This window comes from Phyllobates terribilis, unplaced genomic scaffold (genome assembly GCF_046119375.1).
Source record: "Phyllobates terribilis strain yellow unplaced genomic scaffold, ASM4611937v1 Scaffold_3__8_contigs__length_932513732, whole genome shotgun sequence".
NCBI lineage: Eukaryota > Metazoa > Chordata > Amphibia > Anura > Dendrobatidae > Phyllobates > Phyllobates terribilis.
The window spans coordinates 490,008,403-490,020,703 of record NW_027362763.1 but is presented as its reverse complement, the minus strand read 5'-3'; the positions used below and the strand labels follow the sequence as shown (position 1 = coordinate 490,020,703).

Here is a 12,301-nt window from a genome sequence, read left to right as displayed (position 1 = left end):
GATTGACCTGTATTTTATCCCTAAAGGTTGTAGGCAGAAGAAAAATAAGTAAACCTCCACCTAGAGACCCCCTACTGCTTAGAGACCCCAACTCCGAGCTAATATGTATTTCTTGATCAATATGGGGCAACTGAAAAGATATATACACCCCAGGTGAGGGCCCACCACTCTATGAACCTCACATTCTCCCATAGGGCATATAGACAGGGTTTGTACATTTTGCTGTTTTAAAAGGGGTCTGAATCTATATTTTTTTTAAACTTGTGATTGTTTTTTCTGTTCAGACCATGTATCTGTGGGAGGCCTTGGAGATAGTTTCTATGAGTATTTGCTGAAGGCATGGCTGATGTCGGACAAAACTGATGAAGATGCCAAGAAGTTATATTACGATGCTGTTCAGGTAATTGAAACCCGAATCTTAATGAAAAAAGTTTATTGTGTAAAAACATGAAGCTATGGACTTAGTTAGGATTTTTGACCAACATTGCTGCTGTTGAAGTAATCTTTGCAAAGTGATCTACGTGGGAGCCAGTACAGAAAAAGATCCTTAACCAGGTGCCACTTTACAGAGAGGCTAAGTGCCCACGATGCAGAAATGCTGCATATTTTTTCCGCTTCTCCCTGGCAGGAAAAACGCATGCAGATTTTACATGCGTTTTTCCCGCCAGGTAGAAGCGTTTGTCAAGCGTTTTTGCATGCATTTCTGCATGCGGGTTATTGGAAAAGTGCTTGACAACTTGGTCACACTATATAAATCCATGCAACCGGCATATATAGTGTGACCAAGTAATAGTTAAAAAAAAAAAAGAATAAGAATGGTAAAAATTAAAAAATAAAGATTATACTTACCTTCCGATGGCCCCCGGTATTTTCTCCGCTCCGTCTGTTGTATGGGTCGCGGTGGTGGGAATGGACCTGCAGTGACGTCATTGAGTCATGTGACAGGTCACGGAGCGGAGAAAATACCGGGGGCCATCGGAAGGTAAGTATAATCTTTATTTTTTATTTTAAATTCTCTTTTTACAGGTACTATGGTACCCGGGTCTGGATGAGAGTCTCCTCTTCTCCAAACCCAGGTACCATCCGCACATAGAATCACATAATATCCGTATGTGCAAATGTGCTGACACAGAGGATATGCATTTCAATGCAAGTCAATGGCGGCAATTACGCTGCGTGTCCGCAAAATTAATGGATGTGCTGCGTTTTTTTCCGCAATGATGATCCGCAGCGGAAATTTCCGCAGCATGTGCACAGCACATGCGGATTATCATTGAGGACCATGGGGCACGTATTACCAAGCATTTTTTAAGCGTTTTTGCTGCGGAAACTCTGCAGCAAAAACGCATAGTGGGCACGCTGCCTAATAGACAGCGACACGAAGACTGCTTTCCTATAGTTAAGATGGAAAGTGTAAAATAAAGTGAAAAAATGTTTTGTAAATGTATCTTTGATAAAAGCTTATTGGAGTACCAATAGAAACCCCAGTGAGAGTGATGGTCGTGTGATTTTCATATGTGTAGTTAGATGGTAGAATGCAGCCAGTAAATTCCTGAGGGAGTTAACTGTGACTTTGGAATGGCTTTAAAGGAGGAGGGGGTGTCTGCCGTGTTTCCCCGAAAATAAGACCTACCCTGAAAATCCCAGCATGATTTTACAGGGTTTTTGGAGTGTGCTTGAAATATAAGCCCTACTTCAAAAATAAGCCATAGTTATAGTCAAGGATGGCATCGGGAGGAAAGGGGGAGGTGGAATCTGGGCAATTGCCAATGCCTCCCACTCTTAGGGGCCCCCAGCATTTCTATTTTTAAAGTTAAAACTGCTTAAGACCTTTGGTCTCGAAGTCGTGATTTAATTGAGGGATTCCAGGGGAACTGAACAGACTGTCTGGTATGTGCTGAATGTGCAATGTGTGTGTTGACATGATAACATTTAAATAAATGTTGATTTTTTTATTTTTTTTTTGTTCAAGAATAGATGTGGATTGTTAATGGAGAAAAAAAGACATCCTCTGAAAATAAGCCCCAACCCATCTTTCGGAGCAAACAATAAGACACTGTCTTATTTTCGGGGATCCGCAGTAATATGGGATATTAGTGACCTATTGATGTCTCAAAATCCCTATTGGGCAATTAGGACATATTTACAGGATATGCCATAAATGTCTGATAGAGCAGGGTCTATGGGTGCTCAGATAATTGACATATGTCACACATGTGCAGCCACCTTTATTCCTCACAGCATGCTGCAGGCTCCGTTATCGAGATGGATGGGGGCTTCTGAGTCTGAGCCTCGCAGAGTGCTGAGAGGATTTTTTTTTTTGTTGTTTTACTTTACTTTTTTTTGCACTTTTTTTGTCCTTAGTAGTGTTGGGCAAGTTTGTTTGGCATTTCAAATTGGGTTCGGGGTTCCGGCTTGTTCGTGCCAAAAAATCGGCTCCGCCCACGAACATCACTGATTTGCCACGCGGTCATGCTGATAACATTGTGATAACATCTGCGTGGCAAATCAGGGATGTTCATGGGCGGAACCGATTTTTTTGGCGCGAACAAGCCGGAATCCCGAACATGAACCAGAATTTGAAATGCCAAACAAACTCGCTCAACACTAGTCCTTAGGGGACTTGGACTAGATCACTTGGCCCATAAAACACCACTGCAATACTGTGGTATTAGTCTATTTTAACCCCTTCACGACATATGATGTATAGTTATGTCATATGCCGTGTCCCTGCTTTTAATGCGGGCTCACACACTGAGCTTGCTCATTTGGTATCTGCGTACTTGTAATGACCTGGAGAATCATATAGCCAGGTCAGTTTCATAATAAAGTGAACATGGTAAATAAAAAGATTGTGGATTTGCACTTTTTTTTTTGCAATTTTACCGCACTTTAATTTTTTCCCCATTTTCTAGTACACTATATGATAAAATGAATGGTGTCATTCAAAAGTACAACTCGTACCACAAAAAGCAAGCCCTCCTATGTCTATATGGCCAGAAAAATAAAAAAGTTATGGTTCTTGGAAGAAGAGGAGGAAAAACGGAAAATGGCCTGATGAGATCAGAGCGAGCTAAAAACTAAAAGGCAAAAACGGAAATTGGCTATGTTGGGAAGGGGTTAAATAATTAAATGGATATTCACAAGTGAACATACCGTAGGGATTTTAGCAGCTGAAAATTGCCAAGGGGGCAGATAACCTTCAGAAGCTCCTCATCAGATAATTTGGAAAGACTTGTACAGAAATATGTCAACCCCGTAGCTTATGTCAAAGAAGGAACATTGATGCTAATTTAGACAATTAATCTCATCTGTAGAAATGTATACCTGGAAGGTTATTTCCAGCACAATCCCCTGCATGTGCAGGTGGACACCTTCTCTCACCTGGCTTAGAAACACATGGAACTGGTAACATTCAGTATAGAACTGGCCAGTCAACAGGAAGTGAAGTCTAAAAAAGCCAAGGTGGCCAAAGTGAAAATTGCAATATTTCTATATTTTATTTTTAATACAGATTGTGATATGGATTATAAAAAAAATATACATTTAACACAAAATCCTGATGTAAACAATAGATAATTTTCTGATGATAGTATCCCTTTGTCTATTCATGCTGCTATAAACGGGTTGAATAAGGGGCATTGTGCATGCCAGCCTTAATGATGGACTCGTAGTACAGTGTGCACACCAGTAAATGGATTTGGCACACCTTCGCAGAGGAGTGCTCCTTGCTAGAAATGGGAGCTTTTGCTAAATCTTATAGGCATACGTAGCCATGCCTTGTCCGGGCTACTCCCTTTTTGGCAAAACTGCTTCAAAGTAACATCAAAACACTAAAAATCTGAAAAAATGTTGTGCAACTCCATGTTGCTCAAAAATTATGCTGGTTTTGTAAGTAACTTATGCAAGTGTTTTTGCGTAAAAGCTTTGATAAATCAAGGACAAAGTATATTGTGCCTACAAAGGTTTTGAACAATTATTTATTGCTTTATTTATGCTACACATTTTTACATCTTACAATTTTTGCACTTATTGATTGTCTTCTCTCTCTCCACAACTTTTCCGACTCCTTATCTACCTACTGAGCATCAGTGACCTGTTTTTAATGGAAAACCAAATATTAGACTTTTCAGCTGCCAAATGGAAATTTTGTTAAGGGTATTGCTCATACGAGTTCCAGGCCTCAAACCTTTGTAGCCACTGCCTACAGAAAATGGCTACATGTTTCCTCCAATTGTCCAATTCAATTACATTACTCCGCATTTGCTCAAGAAAGTGTATTGCAGTTATCTGTTTCCGAAGCATGTGAAGAAATGCAGTTTTTTTCTTTTCAGCATGCCTTTTCAAAGCTGTGATACCAGACTCAGCCTATGGGCAACCTTTAACTTTCAGGAAACTGCTCCTTTTAGCCTTAAGGATACACTGTACTGCATTTTGGGAGCCATAGCTGTGTTTTCTTGTTTATATCTCTGACTTTACTGCATTTTTTTTTTTGTACTTCTTTTTTTTTTTTTCTTCAGTCACATAATGATTTAGATTTATTATGTGTATGTACAGTTGAAACCAGAAGTTTACGTACACTATATAAAAAGACCCATATGCATGTTTTTCTCAATATCTGACATGAAATCAGAATAAACCTTTCCTGTTTTAGGTCAATTAGGATTACCATAATTTTTAATATTTGCCAAATGCCAGAATAATGAGAGAGAATGTTTTAAGTCCTTTTTATTACTGCAAAGTCAGAAGTTGACATACATTTCATTAGTATTTGGTACCATTGCCCTTAAACTGAATGACTTGGGTCAAACGTTTGGGATATCCTTCCACAAGCTTCTCACAATAGTTGGTCGGAATTTGAGCCCATTCCTCCTGACAAAACTTGAGTAACTGATCCAGGTTTGTAGATCGCCTTGCTCGCACCTACCTTTTCCGTTTTACCCATAAATTTTCATTACGATTGAGATCAGGGCTTTGTGATGGCAACTCCAAAACATGGACTTTGTTATCCTTAAGCCACTTTGTTGCCGTTTTGGCAGTATGCTTCGGGTCATTGTCCATTTGGAAGACCCATTTCCGCCCAAGCTTTAACTTCCTTGCTGATGTCTTGAGATGTTGCTTCAGTATTGCCACATACAGTTAGGTCCATATATATTTAGACAGACAACATTTTTCTAATTTTGGTTCTAGACATTACCACAATGAATTTTAAACAAAACAATTCAGATGCCGTTGAAGTTCAGACTTTCAGCTTTCATTTGAGGGTATCCACATTAAAATTGGATGAAGGGTTTAGGAGTTTCAGCTCCTTAACATGTGCCACCTGTTTTTAAAGGGACCAAAAGTAATTGGACAATTGACTCCAAGGCTATTTCATGGACAGGTGTGGGCAATCCCTTCGTTATGTCATTCTCAATTAAGCAGATAAAAGGCCTGGAGTTGATTTGAGGTGTGATGCTTGCATTTGGAAGGTTTTGCTGTGAAGTAAACATGCGGTCAAAGGAGCTCTCCATGCAGGTGAAACAAGCCATCCTTAAGCTGCAAAAACAGAAAAAAACAATCCGAGAAATTGCTACAATATTAGGAGTGGCAAAATCTACAGTTTGGTACATCTTGAGAAAGAAAGAAAGCACTGGTGAACTCATCAATGCAAAAAGACCTGGGCGCCCACGGAAGACAACAGTGGTGGATGATCGCAGAATAATCTCCATGGTGAAGAGAAACTCCTTCACAACAACCAACCAAGTGAACAACACTTTCCAGGTGGTAGGCGTATCAATATCCAAATCTACCATAAAGAGAAGACTGCATGAAAGTAAATTCTGAGGGTTCACTGCACGGTGCAAGCCACTCATAAGCATCAAGAATAAAAAGGCTAGACTGGACTTTGCTAAAAAAAACATCTAAAAAAGCCAGCACAGTTCTGGAAGAACATTCTTTGGACAGATGAAACAAAGATCAACCTCTACCAGAATGATGGAAAGAGAAAAGTATGGCGAAGGCGTGGTACAGCTCATGATCCAAAGCATACCACATCATCTGTAAAACACGGCGGAGGCAGTGTGATGGCTTGGGCATGCATGGCTGCCAGTGGCACTGGGGTCACTAGTGTTTATTGATGATGTGACACAGGACAAAAGCAGCCGAATGAATTCTGATGTATTCAGAGCCATACTGTGTGCTCCTATCCAGCCAAATGCAGCCAAACTGATTGGTCGCCGTTTCATACTACAGATGGACAATGACCCAAAACATAAAGCTAAAGCAACCCAGGAGTTTATTAAAGCAAAGAAGTGGAATATTCTTGAATGGCCAAGTCAGTCACCTGATCTCAACCCAATTGAGCATGCATTTCACTTGTTAAAGACTAAACTTCAGACAGAAAGGCCCACAAACAAACAGCAACTGAAAACCACCGCAGTGAAGGCTTGACAGAGCATCAAAAAGGAGGAAACACAGCGTCTGGTAATGTCCATGAGTTCAAGACTTCAGCAGTCATTGCCAACAAAGGGTTTTCAACCAAGTACTAGAAATGAACGTTTTATTTGCAATTATTTAATCTGTCCAATAATTTTTGGTCCCTTTAAAAACAGGGTGGCACATGTTAAGGAGCTGAAACTCCTAAACCCTTCATCCAATTTTAATGTGGATACCCTCAAATGAAAGCTGAAAGTCTGAACTTCAGCTGCATCTGAATTGTTTTGTTTAAAATTCATTGTGGTAATGTCTAGAACCAAAATTAGAAAAATGTTGTCTCTGTCCAAATATATATGGACCTAAATGTAATCTTATTTTCTCATGATGCCATCTATTTTGTGAAGTGCACCAGTCGCTCCTACAGCAAAACAACTCCACAACATGATGCTGCCACCCCGTGTTTCACAGTTGGGATGGTGTTCTTAGGTTTCCAAGCTTCTCCTCCCTTTATCCTCCAAACGTAACGATGGTCATTATGCCCAAAAAGTTCAATTTTAGTTTCATCAGACCACAGGACATGTCTCCAAAAATTAAGGTCTTGGTTCCTGTGTGCATTTGCAAACATTAATCTGGCTTTTTCTTGTTTCTTTGGGAGTAATGTCTTCTTCCTGGCAGAGTGGCCTTTCAGCCCATGTTGATACAGTACTCGTTTCACTGTGGATATTGACACAATCTTACCAGCTTCAGCCATCATCCTCACAAGGTCTTTTGCTTTTGTCCTTGGGTTGATATGCACATTCGGACCAAAGCACGTCCATCTCTGGGACACAGAACCCGTTTCCTTCCTGAGTGGTATGATGGCTGGACATTCCCATCTTGTTTGTACTTGCGTATAATTGTTTGTACAGATGAACGAGGCACCTTCAGGTATCTTGAAATTGTACCCAAGGATAAGCCAGACTTGTGCAAGTCCACAAGTCTCTTCCTGATATCTTGGCTGATTTCTTTAGACTTTCTCATGATGCTACACAAAGAAGCAGTGTGTTTCAGGTGTGCATTAAAATACATCCACGGGTGTCTCTCTAACTCAGATGTTGACAAAAAAAACTATCAGTTTCCAAACACATGACATCATCATATGGGCAGTCCAGAATTGTTTAAAGGCATAGTAATCTTAGTGTATGTAAACTTTTGACTTTGCAGTAAGTAATAAAAATTCCTTAAAAAATTCTCTCTCTCATTATTCTGGCATTTGGCAAATATTTAAAATTATGGTAATCCTAATTGACCTAAAACGGGAAAGGTTTATTCTGATTTCATGTCAGATATTGAAAAAAACATGCATATGTGTCTTTTTATATAGTGCATGTAAACTTCTAGTTTCAACTGTATTTGTTAGGCCACAGCCTGTACCTTACAACCATCAGGCCTGAATGTTGGCTAGTAAAGTGATTCTCACTTTTGTTCCAAAATCACTGTTTGTGGCATTATGGGGGTTAATTACAAAGAATCGGGGGGTTTTCAGTTGCATGCTGGTGGCAGTTGTTTTTCTGCAACCACCGCACTGTAAATATGCATTATTGAGCCCTAAGAACAAGATGCCTAAGGGTGTACTTTCTATGGCAGATGTCTTCCTTAGACCATATAACATATTTTCAGGATTTGTTAGGCATTACGGCTCCGCTTCATTTAAGGCCTCATTCAAACATTAGTCTTACACGCATGTGTTCAATTCCTGTGTTTTATATACAAGACCTGTACCTATTATAGTTTACAGGTCTATTCACTTCTGAGCGTCTGGGGGAAAAAAAATAAAAAAATTTGACTTGTCTGACTCAGGTCACAAAGCAAACTTCCAATCACCCATACAAGTCTATGGGTCTGACAGACAGCACATGGATGCCATTTGCGTGCAATCTGCGTACTTCTAATTTTTAACATGAAAATCGGTCGGTGTTTTTTTTTTTAATTCTTCCATGTAAGAGAAAAAATAGGTCTGAAGGAATAGAAGTTTTGAAACTCTGCTGTACTGCCCCTATGGCTGCCACACTGCTTGTATGGAGATGAAAGCTCTCAAAGGGGTCACTAATGACACTCCGATCTGCTCTGCTCTCAGCAATTAAGATCAGGCATTATATGAGAAACCTGCTGTAAGCTATGGTGGGAGGGCAGGTTGTTCTTCCCCCTGTATGGCGTTGCCCAATCATAAGCAACGCTAAGGAAATAGAATTACACGCCCCAAGTGAAAACTCTAACGCACAAATTAACTTATTAGGTTCCAAATACTTTGATTGCTAATATCACCACAATGGAGAGGCAAAATTATACAAATGTTTTATCTGTTCTGCAGCCACTATTGACTCATGTGTCCAGTTCAACATGAAACATTTGGTGAGGTCTTCTTTAAGTCCCGGACACTCCGATTCTTTTCAATTTGTAATCCACATCCAGCACCTGTAATATTTTCTCAGCTACTGAATCTTGCCAAACTGGAACTATTTGGCATGAAAAATAAAAATGTTTATTTTCTGTTTTGTGCTAAACGGTATGATTTTCTGTATGTTGCTAGTGTCGATAAAGGGTCGTTATGGAAGATCACAGTGTTTACCAAGATTCTGAACAGAATGCTGCGCGCCCTAATAATACCTTACCTGACTTCCAGTGTTGTCTACTTATCTATAATTGCCAACCTTAGTTTCAGATAGGAGGACGCATTCTCATCTTTCACAGTGCCTGCCATAGTGTTTTTGTCCTGATGGAAACAAGCACATTGGCAGAAAAGAATAGATTAATAATAGGAATTGATGGCTAATAAATCATTAAAATAATGCATTTGCCTATTTGCAGGATGTATGAGACAGTGAAGATATTGTGTGATTGCTATAAAACAATGCAGGCAGCTATGCCGTTCCTGCATGTTGTGGAGTAGGCGTCCATCTATTGTAAGGGGCCTGTGGTTTGCTTTTCCCATCCCTTATTTCTGGAAAGTGAGGAGACTGCATACACAGAATGAATTGCTACAATTATTCTGCAGGGTAATGTGGCTGTATCTTCCCCACACACGCTGTACCTGTTCATTAAGCAGTCATCTTTCCTGGCACTACGTTTCTTCTGCACTGACAGCACTTCATTAGTATGCGCTAAAATCTGTGTCCACATGCGTCAATTAATCATGGCACAATACCGCGGTGACTCGGGCGATACCATTGATCTCTTTTAGTGTATTATCTGCAAGTTTTTCATATGCAAAATATAAATATTTGATTGTATTATGCTATCATGATAACTTCATCTGTCAGGACTGGTGCCAGAAATTCGGGCTTTAGTGGAACAATGAATTTTTAGCAAAGCGCTTAACTGCTGATTTTTTTTTTTTTGTTCTAAAAAGCGCAGCTATATTTTTAAACAAATGCAAAATTACGGTGTTAAGAGTCTTCTATTGCATGATTACAGTAATGATAATATCGCTGATTATCTTGAAGCTGTTCTATGTGTTAAAACATTTATCACAATTACTAACTTGTTATATATGTAATTGGTGTTTATAGTCATGAAGAACATGCAATCATTAGGCAGTAATGTCTTTAGTGGTAAATGAATGTATCCATTTGTTTTATACCATATGGGTTTCATTATTCGTAGTTATGGATAAAAAGATATTACAGATGTCATTCCTTTTTTTTTCATTGATTACCAACTCCTACTGTATATGACTTGCACACAACTGAAGAAAACGTTACAAAACGAAACCTTAGAGAAAAAGCAAAGCTCCCAAGATATTTCAATAATAAACCAGTCATTACAGAAGGTTCTTCTACCTAGTAATTAACCAGAACACCTTACCCCCACAAGTAAATATTAACAGGAACCTGTCATACCATCCCATTCGAGCGGCATGGCCCAGGGTCTGGATTCGGTATTACAGCCGAGTATGTTTTACATTGGAACAATGTGGTGTTTCAGGTAAAACCTACTTTTAGAATCTGGGAGTGTAACTAATTCGAGGCAGGTCCCCAGTAGGTTTGCTCTTCCCCAATCCCTTTCATGGTATCCTTATGTACACAGACATTGGGAGAGACCTGTTAGTCTAAAGCAGTGTTTCCCAAACTCCAGTCCTCACGGACCCCATCAGCTCATGTTTTCAGGATTTTCTTAGCATTGGCCAGGTGGTGGAAGTATCATTAAGGCATCAGCATTTCTCTTAGCTGTGCAGCACTATGGAAATCCTGAAAACATGACCTGTGGGGGGCCATGAGGACTGGAGTTTGGGAAACACTGGTCTAAAGGAACGGAGCAGGGAACAGCCGCTGGGGACCTGTCTCTATCTAGTCAGCTGGCCAGCTTCTCAAAGTATGTTTAAGAATCATAGAATGCTGGAGTTGGAAGGGACCTCCAGGGTCATCGTGTCGAACCCCCTGCTCCATGCAGGATTCACTACAACATCTCAGACAGATGTCTGTCCAGCCTCTGTTTGAAGACGTCCATTGAAGGGGAACTCACCACCTCTCATGGCAGCCTGTTCCACTCATTGATCCCTCACTGTCAAAACGTTTTTTTTCTAATTTCTAATCTGTATCTTCTCCCTTTCAGTTTCATTCCTTTGCTTCTCATGTTTCCATGTGCAAATGAGAATAAGGATGATCCCTCTATAATTGTGATATCCCTTCAGATATTTGTAGACCGTTAAGTCTCCTCTTAGCCTTTTTTTTTGCAAGCTAAACATTCCCAGATCCTTCAACCATTCTTCTTAAGACATAGTTTGCAGTCCGCTCACCATCCTGGTAGCTTTTCTCTTAGTGGTTTCCTCAGAAAAGCTGCTGTTACAGAGTAGAACTTAAATGATTACAATAACACAGATTCGGGCAGCATGAATCTGATGGATCAGTTCCCTTATAAAGGAAATACCTTCCACCCCAATACTGTGCTATGCCTAATCAGGGTGGTTGCGTGAGGCAGGGATTCTCTTTGAGGTTAGACAGTGTCTATTTCATGCTCATCCCTTTTGCATTGCATTAGCTATAGCAAACTGTATTTCTTCTGGTCAGAGTGCTACTTAAGGCTTCATGCACATGGCACAGCAAGGTCCCTGAAGTTCACCCAGCAGAGCCTGCGGCACAGTGTTGTGTCCGTGAGGTATTCTGCCTTCTCGGGTAGAATACCTCTGTAATATGGCATCTGAGGAAGCAGTAGGACTTCATAGACTTCTAATGGCTTTATATACTGTACATGGTTTTCAGACAGTTTTCAGGTACACATAGACTATTTCAAACGTGGTTCATTTGCAATCTAGTAGTGTTTCATGTTACTTTTAGTGTCATGTTTATTTTTCATAGTAATATATAATTTTTGCTTGTTTTTTTTTCAAAATTCTTTTTTTTCTTTTTTTCTTTTTTTTTTTTTTGTCATAAAGGCAATTGAAACTCATTTAATACGTAAATCAAGCAATGGCTTAACATATATTGCTGAATGGAAAGGAGGTCTTCTGGAGCACAAAATGGGACATCTGACGTGTTTTGCCGGTGGCATGTTTGCCCTTGGAGCAGATGGGGCACCAAGTGACAAAACTGGGCACCATATTGAACTGGCTGCGGAGATTGCAAGGACATGCCACGAATCCTATGATAGAACGAGTACGTAATATTCTGTTGGAAAGGAGAAAAACAAAATGTCAAAAGTGTTTTTAAGAATGTCTGCATTGATCACTACTGCCTAGTACTGCTGCCAACATTGGGTATAATCAAATTCTTCATACAAAGAGGTGATTGGCTTAACACCACCTTCATTCTAATTCTAGATCAAAACTATTCTATTCATGTCAAGTATGTAGTGAAGGTGTACCATATTCTAGACTACAATGACTTCATTGAATTCAATATATAGTACT

At 39.8% G+C, this 12,301-nt stretch overlaps 1 protein-coding gene across 1 annotated transcript in view; it reads left to right on the top strand.

Moving 5' to 3' along the window:
• The window catches only part of MAN1A1 (mannosidase alpha class 1A member 1), a 202,408-nt gene that overhangs the window by 174,481 nt on the left and 15,626 nt on the right, over window positions 1–12,301 (top strand). Inside the window, exons 8-9 of the mRNA XM_073675943.1 lie at window positions 285–400; window positions 11,828–12,047. Coding sequence (XP_073532044.1) covers window positions 285–400; window positions 11,828–12,047 — 336 coding nt within the window. The remainder of the gene's footprint in view (window positions 1–284; window positions 401–11,827; window positions 12,048–12,301) is intronic.